Raw genomic sequence first — 19,756 nt, 5'->3', positions numbered from 1 at the left:
ACCCAGGCAATGGCAGTGAAAATGCTGTGTCCTAACCACTAGGCAACCAGGGAACTCCCCTGGGGCATCTTTTTATAAGGGTACTAATCCCATTCCACTCATGAAGGTAAAAACCTCATGACTTAATCACTTCCCAGTGGCCCCACCTTCAAATATGCTCAATATGGAGATTCAGTTTCAACATATGAATTTGATTGATGGTGGATCTGGGATGGGGTATGGGTAGGGGGGTTCTATATAGTGAGGTTCTACAACACCCCTTCCGCTGTGGACTTTAGTGGTGGTAGGCAAAGACTGGGGAGGATTGGATCAAAAACTAAACTCTGGTCCATCAGTTTATCTCTTCGTTTTGGCACCTCTAGGTTGTTCTTTTGTCTGAATTCCAACACTAAGCTTTCTTAGTGTCATTTGCTGTGTGAAATTATAATCATTGTGTTTACAGGTCAGAGTGAGAGCTATGTCCCATCAGTAGGTAAAGAACCCATCCCCTATAAATGGACCTGCTGAACACAGAATTAAACGGTATGTTTTACTGAGCAACTCCCATATTTATGAAACGTCAGTAGTTCTCAAACTTATATGAAAAAAAAAAAATCACTTGGACATAGTGTTGAAACAGATCACTGGGCCCTACTGCCAGTGTTTCTGATAAAGTAGGTCTAGGGTGAAACCCAAGAATTTGCATTTCTAACAAACTCCCATCTGCTGCTGCTGTCCAGAACCAACCACACTTTGAGAACCATCGGCTTACAGGGACCTTGTAAATTCTGTGACTTCATAGTAAGAGTTAAAAAAAGACATGGGTGCCAGGCATTTTTTTAAAAAAAAATCACTGTAGTGTCTACAACCAGCACTATACACTCAGAGATTACCAAGTAGCTAACTACTATAACTTCTTTTTTTCGGTATTTTTTAATTAGGTCTCAGCCTTCAAACTTGGTATTTTGAGCAAAAAAGAAGAAGACACAAAACCACCTGATGATGCGTGGCCCTCTCACTTATTGTGTGCCTTGTGGTTAAAAAATAACTTCCCTTCCTATATTTTGCAGGTGGTAGAGAAACTCCTTGAGTTGTGATCTCGTCACCAAACCCAGTTCACTACAGATGCTAGCCTTTTTTTCCCTGCAGCGCAGCATGTAAGGTCTTAGTTTCCCGACCAGGGATTGAGCCCGTGCCCCTGCAGTGGAAGCATGAAGTCCTAACCACTGGGTCACCAGGGAATTCCTGGCACTCTCGTCTTTTGAATCAGGCCCAGGCTTTTCACCAAATCATGGAAGTTATGCACAGAGTTGACATAGGCAACAAAACTGTACAAGTGATCGCTTGATATCCCAGGGTCTGAGCTGGGGGGGTAGTCAGGGCGGCTTTAGGACCCAGCGCTCTCCAATAAGAGGCAGGACATTCCTAAAAGCATCAGTCTGAGCCTGCAACTCTGGCTGTGGTGGGTGGGCCAGTCCTCTTCCTTCGGCTGCTGCTGTGTCTCTAGTAAGTGCCTTCTGGCAGTCAGGGGACCGTTAAGTTACAGGCAACTTCCTAGACTTGGGGGTGGCTGTTGAGACAAGCGGGGTTCCAAGGGGCTCCTGCAGAGGTCTTGAACGCTTGAACCCTTGCAGCCAAAGCAGGGGGAGTACAGGTAAAGAAATGTGGTGGGTGCCTGATCCCAGGATCCAGATCTCTGCTGGGGAAGGAGGGACAGGCCCTGGGTCTCAGCATGGCATGGGGGCAGAACCACCAAACGAAGTGGAGAGAAAAATGGGGGCCCTGCAGGATGGACTTCAGTGCTATGCCCAAGTCATCCACTGGGAAAAGCTCTCTGGGGAAAAGTGAGCACACATCACCCCTACCCCACCCCAGTGGGCCTTTGACAACCAGAGTTGGTTTGGGCAGCTTCCAGGTGCTAGTATGTTCCAGTTAGGTGGGGGTAGGGGTGTGGCTGCGAGAGGCTCTCCATCTGCCATCCTGTTAACACATGTACCCTCTCCCAACCCTGCCGTCGCCTCGTCACCTTTCAGGTGCAATTCTCTGCTCCAGCTTGGGGTCCCAGGCACCATTTCCCCCAACCTCGTCCTTGCTGCCACCGGCTCCAAGCTCCTGGGACCCAGACATCACCACCCTGCCTAACAGCTTTGAGCCAGCCTCTCTTCTAATTCCCCCAGGTGAGCTCTGAGCTCCTTCCTCCCTTCTCCGCTCTCCACTCTGTGCGGGGTCCCTCAGGCTAGGGCAGGTGCTCCTGACTCTTTCCTCCTACCCTGCTTCCAAGTTGGCTCTTCTCCATCTGCAGGGCCAGGAGCTGGCTTGGGCCCGCACACACAGTGGGCCGGGGACCACACTAGCAGCAGTGTGGTGCTAACAGTGGGGGCCCCTGGGACTCTGAGCAGTTGTGGTAGGCATGGGGTGCTAGCCAGTATCTATAAAGAATAGATACTGGCAGAAACAGGAGTAGATGTGGGCAGCAGCTGCAAATCTGAGGTTCTGTGGTCTGGGGAACTAAGGGTACCTGTGCTCCATTTTGAGTCTTGGTGTATCCCTCAGTGACAAGCAGTTTTGTCCCTTCTTCCAGCCAAACCCTGGAAGGGGTGGCAATAGTTGCCACCAAGTTAGCTATACCCAGGCACCTGTTCCTGCCAATTGGTGTGTTCATAATCAGTGGCTGCTGCAAGAGGTGGCTTGAGCCTCCCTCACCATCTCCATTAAGCCTCTTGAAATAAGTGCAAAATCTAATTTTATGGTGTGCATACCTAATCTCCCCATTCCTTCAAAATACACTACATCCCCTAGGTCCCTCAGATAAGAACTTCTGGAACCTCCTCCATCACTAATCTCTACCTTAGGCGGGCAGGCTGAGGACCAATGGTCAAGGGCTAGGGACTCAGAGCCCGCTTTCCGCAGGATCTCAGCCCATAGCGCCTCGGGCAGCAAAGGTGCCAATGGATACCTATCACTGGCACGTGGAATCTTCGTCTCTGCCATCTGCTCCCTTGGTTGTAGGAGAGCCGCCTTACATCCTCGTGGGGCAGCTGGGAGAGGACGCCTGTCTGGAAGGAAGCGGCTCAAGCGCCCCAGAGCAGGGGCTGGGTGGAAGGAGGGGCGTTTCTCGGGGTTCAGACCTCAGCACTTGGAGGGGAGGGCCCGGGCCTCCACCGATTGCAGCACTGGCACCGGACTCCCCACGGGAGTTTCCGTGCCGCTGAGGAGAGGGCGGCGAAGAATGGGATCTAAGGAGTCCCAGGGTCGTGGCGCTGGGCAGGAGGCGGCGGAGGTGGTGGGAGCGCCTTTCGGGTTTCGGGTTACGTCTTTCGGGTTTCGTGCTTCCCTCCGCGCAGGCTGCCCCGGTCCTCCAGAGCTAGGTGTTGGGGTCCTTCCCACCAAGCGCGCACTCACAGGATCTCTTTGGCGTCCCCAAAGCCGGGGACCTGACTGCGAGCCCCTATCTTTAGTCCCTGGGGCGCGAGCCCTTGCCCAGCGCCCGGCTTCTCATTTGATGGCTGGAGGACGAGCCCCTGCATGTCGCTGCTGTGTAACTACGCACGGGTGAGCCGACGCCGCTGCTGGTGGCGGCCGCAGGAGGCGGTCGGGAGTACTTGAAGCGGCAGGACCGAGGGGGTACTCAGATCACCGCCCAGAAACTAGAGAGCCGCTCGGTGGCGCCCAGGAGCAGCTGAAGAGGCGGGGCGGCAGGTGAGGGAGCGGGCTGCGAGGACTGGAGGGCGGGCTTCCCGTCCCCCGCGGCCAGCCACCCCTTGTCTCTCTGCAGGTGCAGGGAGCGGCTGGACCTCGCAGGCTCCCTACACTCCCCACCGGCGAGTCAGCGAGGAAGGGGTCGGGGCAGCCAGGGCAACGCGGAGGTCTGGGCTAAGCTTGGCTGGGTGGCAGCCGGCGGCTTCGCCAGAGGCCGCGGGGCCAGGACTGCGAGGGGGGTGGCGGCAGCGGTTAGGTGCACCCTTGGGGAGGGCAGCGAGGCAGACCCGAGAGTGAAGTGAGGTTACACCCTTAAGGACAGACCTAGTCCCTCGGAAGACAGTTGGGAAAAGTGTTGAGCCCGCCTTCCAGGCCAGAGCAGGTAGAGTAATAAATATCAGAAAAAGAGGTCGGGTAAGTTGCAAAGCACACGTGCAGACTGGACTCCCTCGATTTTCTTTTACATCCAGGATCTTTGTCAGCACAACATGTCGCATCCTTGATCTGTAGTAGTCCCAGGAACTTAGAGCTGGCTGCATTAGCAAGCTGAGCTGGGAGGCAGAAAGCCAGGGGTAGTTTAAGTCAGCAGTTCTCAGAGTGTGGTGGCTGAGCCATTAGCACCACCTAAGTTGCCAGATATACAAATTCTCAGCCTCCCTCCAACCTCCTGAATCAGAAGTTTAGGGGAGGGCCCCATTATCTGTGTTTTAGTTAAGTCTCTAGGTGATTCTCATGTACTCCAGAGTTTGGAAACCACTGCTATAAAGAAACGGAGCCTTCCTGTCTGGGCAGTACTGTTCCTAAGTACTTTATACACATTATCTCCATTGTTGTAGAAGTGGAGTGTGTGGGTTGGGCCTCTTCCATTTTATAGTTGAGAACATGGGATTAGAGAGGTTCAGTCAGACAAGGAACAGCCAACCTGAGCCAGGCTTGCAGATTCCAGCTATTATTTCTTCCCACCTCTCTGGCCCCTCAGCTCCCACCTGCCATCCGGCAGCACTAGTGTGATGTGAGTGTAGACAAGGCTATACTGGGGTTTCCACGGGGAGACTCCGGCTTCCCTGCTGTATAAGCCAGCTTCCTGTCTGTGAGGAGCTGTGTGCTCCTCTTCCTTCTCCCATTTCATAGCCAAACCCTCTATCTCAGTTTCTGGCAGGGAGTGATGCCTCAGAGACTGACATCCCCTGGACTGATGAGAAGGGTGCAGTATTTGTCATACACCCTAACAGTGAGCTCTGCCTGCAGCTTCTGGCAGATATTGGCCCCTATCCCCCACCTTTTAGCCTAGTCTAGCCCTTTTCTTCAGTCCCTCCCATCTGACCACCTGCTCTGCCCTGTGAACTACCCGGTCTTGCACAACTCAGGAATACTTGGGAGCTGGGCTGTCACTTGTGATGCCAGAATGGGGCATTTTGGTCTGCTTGTCAAACTATCTCTTGCTCTGAATTCTCTTCAACAACCTGCAAGCTCAAGGATCCCAGAAAAGGAAGCATACAAGATTGACGGAAGTCCCCCAAACTCTCCCACCCTCCCTAAATGCCTGGCATTGCTCCTCATTCCAAAGTTCAGGGCTAAAATTAACTGTGAGACTGGAAAAAGTACAGACGCCCCCACCCTCACCCAGCAATATCAGTTCTTTTACTCATTGTCATGGAGAGTCACAGAGAGGTGGAGATTCGACTAGACCTCAATTGCTGCCTTTGCCTTTTGAAGATCTGCCAATGCCAGGCCGAGCTCCAGTTGGCCAACCGCATGTGCCCAGAGGGCATGGAGCTGGCTGCGGATGACATCACCTGCATGGGTATGTCCTGCCTGTGTCTGAGGTCTGGACTTGTGGGACTATGGGAGGGGATGAGCAGTAGGGCACTGGGAAGGATATCTGCTGTGTGCCAGGCACTGTGCTGAGTATTGGGCAGGGGATTAGAGGTATATCAATGCATGCGCTACCTTCAGGGAGCATGTAGTCTAGTGGTCTAGTGTGGTAGGGGAGATACTGATCACTGTCTCTATATATGTCTACATTTATATCTAAATATCTACATATATCTTGTAGTGACGGTTGCCATGGGAGGTGTAAAGTGTCTTAGGGGTGATGAGGAGGGAGTAGTTGCATTCATTTAGGATAAGTGAGGAAAGCATCATGGAAAAGTGAACACTCAAGCTGAGTCTTGAGGCATCACTAAAAGTTGGCATAGAGGGACAGAGAGGAGTTTCCCACTGGAGGACCTGCCCAGCCCCTCAGGCCTTTTGATTCTGATGATGGCTGTGGTGGTGGTCTTGACACTGAGCCTTCCTACGGTATGTGGGGTCCTGATTCTGGGTGCAGAGCACCTAGCAGGCAAGGCTGATTTCTTCACTGAGCCAACAGGCTTCTGTGGGGTTCCAGGGGCAGACATAGTTGATTTCAAACCTCTACTCCCAGGAGAGAAGTGGCAAACTCCCCTAGGGTTCTAAAGAGTAGAAGCACCTGGGAAGGCCTGAGTACAACATTTATCTTAATGGGCATCTGGAGAGATGTCCTGGGCAGGGGGGCAGGTCAGGGTGGGCCTGATGGGCAGGTAGAGAATATGCCAGTGTTCCTCCCATCCTTGGTGAACCATAAGAAGTGGCAGGACCCGTGGTGGATGAAGCTGCCAGGCCTTGAGCTCCAGATCATCAAGCTTCACATCTCCACCATGAGGACAATCCCCAACCCCTACTACTTCCAGGTGAGGCTTGGCCCAGGCCAGTCCTGTATGCTGCCCCCCAGGGCTTATGGAGGTTTCCTCAGCCAATTTCATTCTGCTCAGCTGAATCCTCTCCCTCCTTCTGAGAGCCTATGCACTCTGAATCCCCAGCCTCCATCCTGCTCCCTGCTGTGGTGAATTATGGATCCCAGTGAGCATTTCATCCAAACCCCTTGTATAGAGGAGATGGAAGTCAGAGAAGCCCTGAAAGGGGAAGTAACCTGGCAAAGTCAGCTGTCATCCCCAGTTCTGGGATGGTAGGGACCCTAAATATGATTCCTTTGGCATAAGGATTGTCTTTACCCCAGAGCGTCTGAAGGGACCCAAGGGAAGACTTAGCACAGAATCCCGCCCCACCACCTCACCCCACACCTGCCCCTTCTTCTGCCCTGACTCTGCCCTAGTCACCATCACCCCTGCAGAGCTTGTCCTTGGGGACATGCCATGATGCAGAGAGCTCAGACCTTCAGAGAGGGCCAGTTGAGCATATGGAGAGTGAGCAGGGGACAGGGGAGGTTAAGGAGGCTCTAGACCTTCAAGGACGCTTCCCCAGACCCAACCACCCACTCCCTTCCAATCTGCCTTTCTGCAGAGCCCTGGCCCGTGGTGTCTTTGGAGAAACCTATGAGGGACTGGTAATTGGCCTTCCTGGGGACCCTAGCCTTCTGCAGGTGACTGTCAAGGTGAGAGGGGTGGGGCTTCTGAGAGCAGAAGAAAAGGGTCTCTGAGAAAGGAGTCATGGCTGGAGATAGGGTCAACTCGCCCTCTAGAAGTGTCTGGGGTTCTCAGGAGCTCTGCTGTCTTCCTCCCTAGTGAAAGTTGTTCAGTCACGTCTGACTCTTTGTGACCCCATGGATAGTCTGTGGAATTCTCCAGGCCAGAATACTAGAGTGGGTAGCCTTTTCCTTCTCTAGAGGATCTTCCCAACCCAGGGATCGAACCCAGGTCTACTGAATTGCGGACAGATTCTTTACCAGATGAGCTACCAGGGAAGCCCTTCTCCCTCCCTGGATTCTGCCAGAATTCTGCTGTCCACAGGATGGGCTGGATTTCCTCACTGAGGCGCTCATCATGGGGTGCACCCGGGGCCAGGTGCAGAGGTGCAAGTGGGAGGGAGGCACCCTGACCCACCTGCAGAAATAGCTTTTCTTCACCCTGGGGCTGAGAGGTAGCAGCTCTAGGGATTTAGAGCTCCTCTCCAGCCTTGTGGAGCCTAGAGCATGGTTTCTCTTCCTGCTGGTGATGGGGTATATGCACCACTGGCTCAGTGAGTTCAGCCATCAGAACATCAGAATACTTGAGTGCATCAGGGCTACCTCTGGCCTAATTCTGCTGGAGTTGGTGTCTGGAGGGGACATGAAGGGTTTCCTGAGTCAGAGCCAGCTGCAGCTGGTGTGACCGTTTTCCAGCCCTCTAGGCTCACCTAAAGACCTGTTCACGGGTCCCCAAACCTGTATGGTCTGATGTGCGTTCTGCCTGACCCAGGCCCAGCCATCACCTCTGGCCATGCAAGACCTCCTCCAGCTGGCTCAGGACATAGCCGAGGTTTGCTACTACCTGGAAGAAAATCACTTCATCCACAGGTCGGAGTGATCTAGCCCTGGGGATCTCCCATCCTGCTCCCTCCCCAAGGAACAGCCCTTTTACATAACTTTTAAAGAAAAGATCAAGGCTGGAGTTCTGGCAGTGATTTTCGCTTGACTCTGCTGGGCCACCAGGAACTGCCTGCTGAGCTGCACTGGATCCAGCCAAGTGGCCAAGATTGGAGACTTCTGGATGCAAGCAATATTTACAGGTGTAGGACCTGGGCATGTGGTGCTCCAAGGGAGTTTACCAGCACCTTTGGACCATTTGAACAGCTCATCGCTCCCTTCCTCCCTCCTGTAGGGCCAGTTATTACCACAAGAGGGGCCTGGGCTCTGCAGGGGGCCCCCAGAAGCCTCCCTGGAGGGCATCTTTACATCCAAGACAGACTCCTGGTGATAACATGCACTCCACTACCTTGGGTACCTCATGTAAGGGAAAAGGAAACTGTTCCTGATCGGTTCCCCTGCACTCAGTTCCCACCATGTGTGATGCAGGTCTTTAAATGCTGCTCTGGGAGATCTCACTGGGCTATATGCCCTGCCCTGGGTGCACCAGTCAGGAGGTGCCGACTGTGTCATGGGGCAGGGGAGTGGGGGTGAATGACTCAGTGTGAGTGTGGAGTGTTGTCTTGAGGGGGAGGTTTTTCACTGCCAGGGTTGGCAATGAACTCCTCTCCCCAGGTACTGTATCATGACTCAGTGTTGACAGCATCAGCTGAACTTTGCCCTCGTTTTGCCAGCATCTTGGAGCATCTTCAGTACAGCACTCAGGTGTGCCATCTGACCTGCCCCAACCATCCTGGACTTGGGGACCAGGAGGGAAACCATAAAACAACACTGTGAGCTCCTACTCCCCGACCTTCCTATTAAAGAACCCTGTTGTGCTGAACTCACCCCTTTCAATTGAATTAACCCATCATGGAGCAGGAAGGGGCTGGGGAGCCTGTCTTTGGTGGGCCTAAGATCTCCACAGGCCCAGGAACTGAGTCTAGGGAGCTTGAAGAACTGGGGAGGGAGCCTCCTTGGTCCCCAGCTGCCTTTTGGCCTCAAGCCCCCCAAGTCCAGGAGTAACCAACCTTGGAACCTTTGGAATCTCACCTGTGGCTCCTGGGTGCCACAGGGTCCTAAGGATGAGGACTCTGGCACTGATGGTGACAGTTCCTCCCTGTACTCCTCCCCAGGCTTCCAGGTGGCTTGTGTCCCACGTAGCCTCTGTCTCCCGCAGTCTGTGCTGCATGTCTGGGCCTGTCTCAGGGCTGGCCTGGCACCACTGAACTCTCCATCCTGGAAACCAGTCTCAGGCCTCCTGGGCAAGAGCCTGGCCACTCCCAGCCTTTGATATGTGGGGCTAGAGGCCACCCCCACCCACAGGTGTAGGTGGGGAATTGAAATTGCCTCTTGCAGGAAGCAGTCCCTGGATTGCCCTTATCCCATTAGCATCCTCCACCTGGGCAGCCCCCAACGCTACACATGCCTCTAAAAAAGAGCTCTTCTCATAGACCACAGTGATCTGAGAGATGCTAGGGAACCAAGAAAGAAGGGACCAGAGGGAAAGAGGGGATGAGGCCAGAGGCAAAGCTGGTGTCTTTGAGTTTTATTGGGAAGGGGAGTCCATTGTAGTGTGGGAATTCAGACCAGTAGATCTAGTGCCTGTGAAACAAAGTTCTTTATCTGGCTTCTCTGGAGAGGTATGGAGCCCCCTCAGAAGAGCTGGGATGAAGAAGCCACTTACCCAGCTCTCCTCCTCCCTCCCCTGCTTAATTCCTGTCGCCGGCTCTAGGAACACTGGGGCTTGTGGGGGGCCAGGCCCTGTGCGTGCAGTGTGTCCAACAGTGGTTGGCACTTGTCCCTACATGGCGGTATGCACTGCTCTGCATCGCGAGGTTTCAGTCTCTCTTGCCTGCATGCATGGTGGGGACGCAGGCGCAGCTCCATCTGTTAGACCCTCAGGTCAGCAGGGACAGGGGCCCAGCCTCATCTCTCGGCTAGGCTGGCCAGGATGCCAATGAGATTGTCCAGCCCCAGCAAGTAGCCGTCCTCTCGGTTGCCCTCTTCCCAGGGCCGCCGGTGGTCCAGGGTCTGGCCGTCAGGGAGGGGCGTGGTCTTGCCAAAATCGATGAGCCACACACCGGCGCGATGGCAGTGATCATGCACGAAGAGGAGCGAGCTGCCGATCACCTGTCGAGTCCCCCACCGTCAGGCCACGGTGGAGGAGCCCTCCACCCTCGTCCCTCACAGACCACAGACATGTGAGCCTGCCCCTCTTACCTCGTGCCTCCGAAAGAACTCAGAGACCTCCAGAGTGTCCCGGATCTGCTGCAGGCGGTTCAGATACCTCCTCTGGAGAGGGTGGAGAAGAGGAGGACAAATTAAATACCAACTGAACCTCTGCGATTGTGAGATTATGAAGAACGCCGCGATGCATGCTTGGCTTGGCAAATACCATGGTGAGGAAGGCGCAGGCCCCCACGTGGCACGCAGCCCAGAATTGTTGTAAGCAATAACAGCGCAGTGCGATAAACACTGGGATGGGGGTCACGTAGGGAAGGCTGTTGCGTCAGATAACCTGACCTGGGGGCACCCCTCAGTATCAGGCTCCCCAGCATCTCAGGGTTCTGGGATCGCACGCTCACCAGCACTTCCGCATCCCCTTGCACAAATTCCTCAAAGACGCGGATCACCTGTTCCCGGCTTCGTGTGGTCTTGAAGTCGGTACTGCAGGAGCCATCGGCTTTCTGTAGAAGGTGGCAGAAATCGTCAGGGGCCACGTGTGCGCCCAAAGGGAGAGGATCTGGCTAGCGCAGGGATACCTCCCGGGACGTTGAATGCCAGGGACAGCGAGACGGCCGCCAGAAGGTGCCTCTTCCGGGGGCAGTCGGGGTGGGAGGTCAACACGGAGGACAGACACCGCACAGTGGGGCTGGGGCGGAGGAAGGGCCCGGGAAGTACAAAGCGACGCGGTCCTGGCCCACCTTGATGCCCTCGATGCGGAAGCCGAGAGTGGTGCTGGAGCTGATGCCTTCTCGCCACTGCATGTAGCGCGGCTTGGTGACCGCGCGCTGCGCGTGCTCTTCCTCGGTAGGTGCCTCAGGGTCTACCGCCAGCATCTTCTTGTACATGTCCTTCCGCAGCTTGGGCCGCTCGCGGGCTTTGGTCAGCTCCTCTTCCAGGTAAGTCCTACGGAGGCGCGGGCAGCGGCGCGGCGTGAGCGGGCGCACACCCGGACCTAGTCGAGCACTGCCTTGGGTTCCCGCCCTGGGCCCTTTACTGGTTTCCAGCCGCCCCGCAGGGCACGCATACCTGACGCCCATCTTGCAGTCTAGTACGCAAGGCCCATCGAAGCCGTCGAGCAAGTCCTGCAACTGCAGGTAGCTCTCGCCGTCGCGCTCCACCACGCCGTGGAAGGCGGGCACGCAGCCTCGTAGCGCATCCGCCATGAGCCGCGCCAGGCAGTAGCGCTCCGGCTCCGAGCTGCGCTTGAGGATCAGTCCGCTGGTGCCCGCTGCCTTGAAACTCCCTGAGAGCAGACCCTGGTTAGCGCCGCCTAAGTCCCTTCCTCCCGGCCTCCTCCCCCGGCACCCGCCACGGCCCTGTGCTCACCCGTGTGCCCCGCCAGCTGCACCCAGGCGTAGCGCTTCTTGAAAGGGCTCATGACCGGCAGGTTCACCATGGTCCGGATCTTCTGCCAGTGGCTTTTCTGAAAGCGACACGACCCGGGTCTGCCAGTCAGTGTCTCAGCAATAAAGCCATCCTTCCTCTGGAACATGGTCTCTCCCCTTCCCACCCTACCCTAAGCAGCTCATGCGTGGAGCTTCAACGGCTGATTCACTCAGGGGAAGTTTATCGTGAGCCTGTGTGGCGGACCCTGAGACAAGCGCCTGGAGATGACATATCCAGTGTGCTGAAAAGAGCCTCAGCCTTAGCATCAGAAAGCTCAGTTCTGCTGCTCCACAGCTGCATGGACAGGTTACTGAACTGGTCTGTAGAGGTTTTAGGACTTTTGTAAGGAAGACAGTCTCCTGATGTTAAAAAAATGCAGATTTTCAGGTCTACCACAGGGAAACTCTGAGCATTGCACTTTTACCAGTGCCTCGGGATATTCTGGGGCTTGAGAAGTCTCTGAGTTCAGTTTCTTAATCTGTAAATGGGGAAATAACTACTCCCACCAGGTTGTTGTGAGTAGTAGTAAATGAGACTTGAGTGTGACACCCCCCACCAAGCGTCCCATTCCTTGGCATGGACCACTACCTGCACAAATCTGGATTATCATTTAATACTTGGGACCATTGGTTCCTCTCATTTAGGGAGAAAGACAAATATGGAAACAAATCATTACACAGGCCCAGGGCAGGGAGGCCAACCTGGTAGAGCCTGAAGAAAGAATGGCTTGGTGCTCCCGAAGGCCCTCTTCCTATCCTTGGATGCCATCTCACTCCCTACCAGTTGACAAGGCCAGGGTGCCCCAACCTGGACCCAGAAACCTGAGTTTTGAAAATGGAGTACAGAGAGGAGGGTCTGTCATCTTAGATGAAACTGAGAGGGAAATTGAGATTTTGGTGTACCTTTTGCCTTTTGACTGTTGCATCTAGTCTGAGATCATCTGATACTCTGAACCTTTCCTCTTCCCACACCAAGCTCATCACTCCTGTGTCTACCCACTGGAGCGCACAGGTTTGCTCATCTAAAGAGTGTGTCTGCTGCCTCCTCCCAGGGTGCCTGTCTTTTAGAGGAATGATGTGTGCCTCCACAGGGCTGGAACCCAAGAATCCAGTTCTCACTCAATCCACTAGAGTGAGAGGGAGAACTAGGGTGGAGGCTTAAGCAGAGGAGGCTGCTGACTATAAAACCACTTTTCATGGGGAGGAGATGGGAGTCAGTGACAGAGTACTGGAGGGGGGAGTCCGAAGTTGCTTCCAGTCTTGGCTCTGTCACTTTTTAGCTGAGTGAACTCAAGTGAGAATTTCATCTGTGTGAGCCTGTTTCCTCTGGACCTAGCTGTTGCCATAACACGAGCCACCATTTACTGACCGCCCACTGCACACCAGGCTTCTCATCTCCAACAGACAGCATTGCTCCTGCTTTCTTCCCGAAGTCCTTACATAGCACAGTAGGGTGTGATCACGTGTCCAATCCCCAGGGATCTGGGGGTGTAGCCAGAAGCAGCCCACTAGAAGCATGACATCTCTTTCGAAACTCCCTTTTTCACTCTTTAAATACATACAAGGTTTGCATTATGCTGCATAATAAATCCAAGTTTTATTATAAAACTCTCCCACCTCCAAATCCTCAAATAAAATTCCAGGAGGATGTATGTGCCAGGTACATTGAGTGGCATATCGTATACCCTCTTCCCCCACACTCAGTTTGAAATTCATGATGCTGCCTGAGATGGTAACTATTGCCATTTTACAGAAGGCAATCAAAGTTCAAAGAGTAACATTCCTGCTATCCCTGCTTCCAGCTGGCCTCCCAGTCTCTGCCCTAAGCTCAAGTTCAAAACCCACCCCCATGGTCCAATTGTCCCAGCAGGTTCCAGAGGTCAAATGGACCCTGCATGAAAAAGAGTTTTGTATAAGATGAAGCAATTTGCAGCCACAAGGTGGTGTGTTTTGATCTCTGGGGAAACACTGAGATCTGCCTAGGGACCCCTCTTTGTTGGCTGGACACCTTTAGTTTATCCAAAGGGATGGGTTTAGCGGTGGGGCTTCAGGAAGCTTTAGGGACTTACTGGCAGAATTTGGGGGGACAGTCGGGCCAGGATGGACTTCATTATAGGGTTCATCTAGTTCCATAGCCACCCCAGTAGAAGATGGAATCAGCCTTGGGTTAGGTGAGATGGGAGAACTGCATCATCCTTTCTTCTGCAATCATGTAGGAGCAGTGAGTGAGGCTGGAAGGTGAAAGGTAGACCTGGTAGAAGAGGATTTAGTACCTGCAGGCCTGAGCTACTATCTCTTGAGTGATGTGTGATAATATAGCATTGACTTGCTCCCAAACTGAGATAACATCGGGTTCTCTCTCCACTCTGCCCACCCCAGTTTTGTGAGATCATATCAGCCAAGAGCAGCAAAGACTAAGGTTGTTTCCAGCCATGTGGGTTACAGAAGGCTTTCAAACCTGTTATGCCATTTGAGCCCTCCCAGCTACCTTTTGAGGTTGGTTGGTAATGACAGGATTTAGTTCCTCTGCCAGTAATGGATAGGGTCGGATATGGAAGGAGTTGATGCAAGCATCATGGAATTCTGCCATCTTCATCGAGGGAGCTACCTCCCCCAGGGAACATAATGCATAAAAGATGCATATATCCAGAATGGTTCTTGGGGAATCATTCTTTGGCGAGTGGGTGGGGATTTTGGCACATGAACAACAGCAGGGAAGATATTTTTGAGCAGGTAAAGCTTTTATTGTGTGAATATCAGAAAGCAGATTTATTATGTTACAGAGTGAAACCTGGCTGAAAAAAGGGTTAAAACCCCATCGCCTGGCCCAGGCAAATAGAAGTCTGAGAAAGCATCTCACAGCAAGAGGCTACCCAGACACCTTGGGACAAAAAGCTCAGGAGAGCTGACCATGTGAGAGTCTTTGATGAAGTCACAGGAGGACCCTCTGATAATTCTTCACCCATGAGGCTGGACAGGAAGCATCTCTCTCTGGGCAGAGCTTAGCTGAATACTAGCCTGAGACCCTCCTTTGTCTGAGCTCTATTTAGAAGCCCTGAGGACTCCGGCTTCTTGTATCACACCAGACACTCTGTGTATCTTCTGCCAGAAGCCCTTTACTTTCTTTGTCTTTGGTATTCATCTCCCCTCTTCCTGACTTCCATGCCCTACCTACAGCCATCCAGACTCTGGCTAAAGCTCTCTACCAGCCCAACCCCCTTGCCATGTTCCCAATACTTTATCAAATAAGCACTCCTGGTGATGGTGGTGAGAACAATCAGTTTAAATTTATAAAATGATTTGCACCAAGGTATAAGTGACCCACGACTTCACCCTCCCAGGGGCATTTGCTTTTTAAAAAGGAAGTCTGTTAACCTAAATTCTGCTCTATAATTAGTGAAAAGTGAAGTGTGGGAGTTCTGGGCCCAGGACAGGATGGCATCCAGGTCTCCTTACCCATCCTGGAGCACTGAGAGAAGAGAATCAAATGAACAAGAGTCAAACAACCTCTCTTCTGCTAGAGCAACACCCCCAAAATTGTTTTAAGAGGCAGACAAGGCCTAGGAATGTCATGCCCGCTGCCCTTGGGGACAGGCCCCCAACTCCTCTCTTGGCCTGAATGGTTTTTCTTCCCCATGACTCTTCCCTCTACCGTAGGAAAGGAGGCAGGAAGGAGGCAGCCTGCCCAGTCCCAACTACCTTGAGGGGGAGCCCAGCTCCAGACTCTGGGCACACAGTGTGCGGCTTCTAGAAAGAAAAGATGAAGGATGTACGCAAGCCTCGCAAAGGCTTCCCGCTATTCACATTATCCACCCAGGCCGGAGTTGTAAGGGGCTGGAGAGCTGAGAGTTGAGGAGTGCTGCCGCAGTACCCTTCTCCCAGGTGCATCCTTCAGGGCCAGCCAGCCCATGGGCTCTGCTTCCTGCCTGGGGAAGCCCTAAAGCCAGCCTAGGCGGGCGCGCTGTGCCGCTTCGCGAGGCAAAGTCCGAGCCGGGCCCTTCCACGCGGACGCAGGCGGCCTCTGTCAACAGCCCCTGGCTTATCTGCCACCGCCGTGGCTGTTTGCCTTCGGGGAGGTCCCGGCGGGCTGGGGGTTGGGAAGGCCTGGTACTCGCAGCCTTGGAGCTGGAAGGGCCCTCCACGGCCATCTGCTCCAGCTCTTGCCGCGCCGGGTGACGGGGAGGCCCAGAGTGGGAGAGGCCGGCCGAAGACGCCCAGGGCACAGCTGCGACTGGTCCCCGCAATCTTGACCCCAGCTGGCCTGCCTACGTGTAAGCAGTCCTGAGCCGCAGGTCCTCCTCCGCCTTTAGGGACGAGTGAAGCCGGGGGCTGCCCTCGTGGCTCCCTGCCTCCAGCGCCCGCCTCTCAGCTCTCAAAGATTTGAACGGGGGGAGCGTTGGGCCCACAGTTACTGCTCCGGATTTTCGGGGGTGGGGAGGGAGGAGTCCTCTCACTGGCCCTCATCACCGCCTCATGAAACCCTCGGGCGGAACCGCCTCCTTTCAGGGAACAGGGTTACACCAGAAATGTCAGGGGTCAGGGGTACCCTTGCCCCTAGGGAGGACAGAGGGACTCCCCGCGCCCTCTGCCTGGTGTCGGGATGGGTTCCTGCTCTATGAGACTTTTTCTTTTCCCTTCTGTGTCACAAACCACGTCGCCCTGAGGATAATGTAAGTCTCAGGGGTAACTGAATCACGGAGCCGCTGCAAGCCATTACAGTGACTCTCGCGCCTCGTCCAATCCGAGCGCGGGGGGGAGCCTAGGTCCCGCAGGCCCGGCCGCCCCGGCGCACGTCCGCGGCTCTCACCGCCCTTCTGGGCAAGCCCCGAGCCACCAGAGCCGGAGGGCGCCCTTCGCCTCTCCCTCCACTCCAGGGACACTTGCATAACGTGGATCTAGAGCAACTCCTTCTCGTTGACCGCGGATAGTTATTTAAAGTATTTGGCCTTGATTAAAACAAGGGGGACAGGACGGCTATCCTGGGCGCGGCACGACCCGGAGGGGCAGGCACGGGGAATGACTGCACCGCACCCTAGCCTGGGTTATCAAAGGGTCAAACCTGGCCCCAGAACAGCCAGGCTACCGGGGGCGGAGATGGGCAGACTGGTCCCACCCTCTCAGCCTCAGTTTACCCCCCCCACCCTCCCCGGCCAGAATTAGGAGCAGCAAAGCGGAGGAGGGCAGCGTTCCGCCCCCTGCCTAAGCTCGCTGTCCCGCGCCCCTCCCTTGCCCGCGTCCAAGCCTGGTGCCGGAGCAGACGGCGGCAGTTCGCGAGCGGAGCCTGGAGCTCGGCTCCACTCCCACTCAGGAGAGGGAAACCGTGGCAACGGCGGGGGTGGGGCGGCGGCGAGGGAGAGGGGGCGGCAGAGAGGGAGGCTCGTCCTCCGGTCTCGGCGAGAGTTCGCCGGGCAACGCTAAGCCCCTCCGATCCCTCCAGCCATCTCACGGCCGGCAAGTCACGCTGCCCTACCGCCCCACCGGTCCCCATGGCCGGTCTCGGGGATTTCTCACTCTCTTAGACGCCCCCAGGGCCCCTACTCGCCTGTAGAACTGGAGTAAAAACTGTCCCGGCGCCTCCCACCGACCCCACTGCCTAAAGAGGGAGAAGGGGACTCTCGGGGGAGGGAGCTTAGGGCGGGAGTTGGTCCGCAGCGAGCTCCAAGCAGGTCCCCGCTCCAGCCCCGCCCCGCGGCCCGTACCTGACCCACGTCCTCGCCCGCTTCCAGCTGCACGTTGCCGCGGCTCCGGCTCTCGCTGTCGCTCAGAAGATCGTCCTCCGAATCCTCGGGCAGCGACGAGGAGCCAGTGGAGGAAAGCGACGAGGTGGAGAGGCGGCGCGGCTGCTGCAGGTGCGACGAACCCACAGCCGGGAGCCAGCTACCCTCCGGCTCGGGCGGCCCGGGGCTGGCCGGGGGCACGTCCGGCTCCTCGGCCGTCACAGTCAGCTGCGGGATCACTGGGGCAGGGGGAGCCCGCGGAAGCCCGTTGGGGACCTGGCCCCCGCGCCGCTTGGCCCCGCGAGCCCGGGGCTGCCCGGCGGCGGCGGCGGCAGCGACCGCAGCGCAGCGCGCCTCGAAAAGCAGGCGCAGCTCCCCGACGCTCCGGCGCGGGGCCCGCTCCAGCCCAGGGCTGCAGGACCCCGCGCCTGCCGGCCGCGCCATGCCCGTCGGGCCCCCGGGCAGGGTCATTTCCCGGTAACAGAGCCGCGGCGGAGCCCACCAGCCCGCGGCGCGGCGGGCACTGGAGACGCTCGGCGCCCCCGGCTCGAGACTGCCCCGAGGCGGAGCCTGCGCCGCAGCCCGCCTGGGCCCCGCCTCGGCCGCGCCCCCCGCCCACTCCTTTCACTTTCAGAGAAAGCGCGGGCCTTCCTGGGCTCCTGCCCAGCCGGGAAGGCTCCCTGTGGCTCCGGGGGTGGCCGGGAAGCCCAGGCCTCCTGGATATACAGAAAACCCGGGACTGGCCCTCGCGGCCTCTCAGTGCCCACCTTCGCTGGGGAAGGCCGGAAGGATTGCTCCGCCCCACGCCGCGCTCGACACCCCAACTCCACAGGGATTCCTCCAGGAATTCCTCCAGGGCAATTCCAAGGGCCCTGACCCCGCGGGGGTGGAGCTGGTCCAGCTTTGGCTCTCGCACCCGGTCCCCCTCGGGCTCCTTTCCTCGTTCCACCCATTCTGGGCTAAGGCGTCCAGGTCTTGGGGGCTTTTCCCCCTTCTTCGGCGCGGAGTTCGAGGCCTTCGGCTTCCCTAGGAAGCCTCACCCCAGGGCGTGTGCCCAAGTGGGGACTGTGTCTTGGGAACCAGCTGAGGCTTTCCCCACTCCCTTTCCTCGAGGCTGGCAGAGTACAAGGTCAGGGGGCGGAGCCTGGATCTCTCCACGTTTTCCTGGCGGAGAACCGGGCAGCATCCCAGGCTGCTGGCTGGCGGAGGCTGGGGTGGGGGCGGCGAGCCCTTCTTCCTCCTTTCCTTTTGGAGTTCAGGGCTTGGAGTTACTGTGGGACTGGAAGTAAGTCATTCCTCCTCCTTGAACTGATTTTTCTTGACAGGGTTGTTGTCCGCCTCACAGGATTGCTGTGAGAATAAAATGAAAGATGTGATATCTCTAAATGGTAAGAATAATTTTAGTGTGGGTGGGAGAAAGAGCCAGCCTCAGGTTCACCACACTCCAGATGTGATTTTAGGCAGTCTACTCACTGTTCTAAGTCCATTTTCTTACTTGTAGATGTAGGTAAACTTCACCTGACCCACAGAGTTGTGGCTGTGAAACTGGGAAGACAGTGCTGATGTTGGAGAAGGACCTTATACATACACCACAGCGTGCTCATCGGTAGCATGTTGCGTGTTAGTGGTCAACTGAGCTGCAAAGGCTGCTTTGTGTAGAACTCAGCATTTCACAACATTTCCTGTTTTTTCTCCAAATGCCATGAGAGAGAATCCCTCACTGGGGATTCTGATGCCTAGAGATTACTGGGGGACCTGTGGGGATACAGCCCTCAGAAGGATGGCCTCTGAGCTGATGAAGACAGAAAGGAACTCTTATCTCCTTTCCTTATCTCCCTTCATCCTGAATTTGAGAATGGCCTAGGAGGAGAGAAAAGGAGGAGAGACAGTGGGCGCCTTCAGCAAAGAAGAAAAGGGAAAACCCCTAGGGAAGAAAGATTGAGTGGAAGAAAGAGTGGGAGGAGGGAAGAAAAACGGAAGACATGAAGGAGTAAGAGAAAGAAGGAAATACAGGAGTCTGAATACTCAAGTCCTCTGGAGAACCTAGGAAGCCACATGGCTACCTTCTCTGGGGCACAGAAGTTTGGAGGAGCCTGAGTGTTTGTGTCAGGGGTGTACTTGAGGGCTTGAAGGACCAGAGACACCTGCACTCATTTCTATCCCTCCTTCAGAGCTCCCCTGGTTAGCGGGGGAGCTAGGAAGGTAGTACCCTCAGAGGGGGGCCTGGGGGCAAAACCAGAGTGGAGAGAGGCAACAAGGACCTGTTAGAACTGGAAAGGCGGGAAGGGAAGTGAGAAGAGGGAATATGCAGCTCACACCTGTGTGGCAGTCAATGGATGGGCAATGTTGGAGGCACAAGCAGGCTGGGAGCTGGTGTCATCCTGACT

General features: G+C 55.6%; 1 protein-coding gene across 1 annotated transcript; it reads right to left on the bottom strand.

The window, feature by feature from the left end:
* Positions 1-9,572: 9,572 nt before the first annotated feature.
* On the bottom strand, positions 9,573-17,924 carry ITPKA (inositol-trisphosphate 3-kinase A). The gene is made up of 7 exons (XM_027971694.2): positions 17,352-17,924; positions 11,594-11,690; positions 11,294-11,510; positions 10,966-11,170; positions 10,627-10,728; positions 10,262-10,333; positions 9,573-10,171 (listed from the first exon to the last, which is right to left on the bottom strand). The coding sequence occupies exons 1-7, from the start codon at positions 17,838-17,840 to the stop codon at positions 9,968-9,970; spliced, it is 1,386 nt and encodes a 461-aa protein (XP_027827495.1). The 5' UTR covers positions 17,841-17,924; the 3' UTR covers positions 9,573-9,967.
* Positions 17,925-19,756: the final 1,832 nt, after the last annotated feature.

The sequence above is a fragment of the Ovis aries genome, chromosome 7, assembly GCF_016772045.2.
Source record: "Ovis aries strain OAR_USU_Benz2616 breed Rambouillet chromosome 7, ARS-UI_Ramb_v3.0, whole genome shotgun sequence".
NCBI classification, from domain to species: Eukaryota; Metazoa; Chordata; class Mammalia; order Artiodactyla; family Bovidae; genus Ovis; species Ovis aries.
Note: the sequence above shows the minus strand (reverse complement) of the source record. Positions and strands in the feature narration are given on the sequence as shown.

Coding starts and splice junctions, on each gene's coding strand:
- ITPKA (XM_027971694.2), bottom strand. CDS start 17,840: ATGACCCTGCCCGGGGGCCCGACGGGCATGGCGCGGCCGGCAGGCGCG. Junction 10,729..10,965: donor TCCGCATCGAGGGCATCAAG/GTGGGCCAGGAC, acceptor CACCTTCTACAG/AAAGCCGATGGCTCCTGCAG. Junction 10,334..10,626: donor AAGGGGATGCGGAAGTGCTG/GTGAGCGTGCGA, acceptor CACCCTCTCCAG/AGGAGGTATCTGAACCGCCT.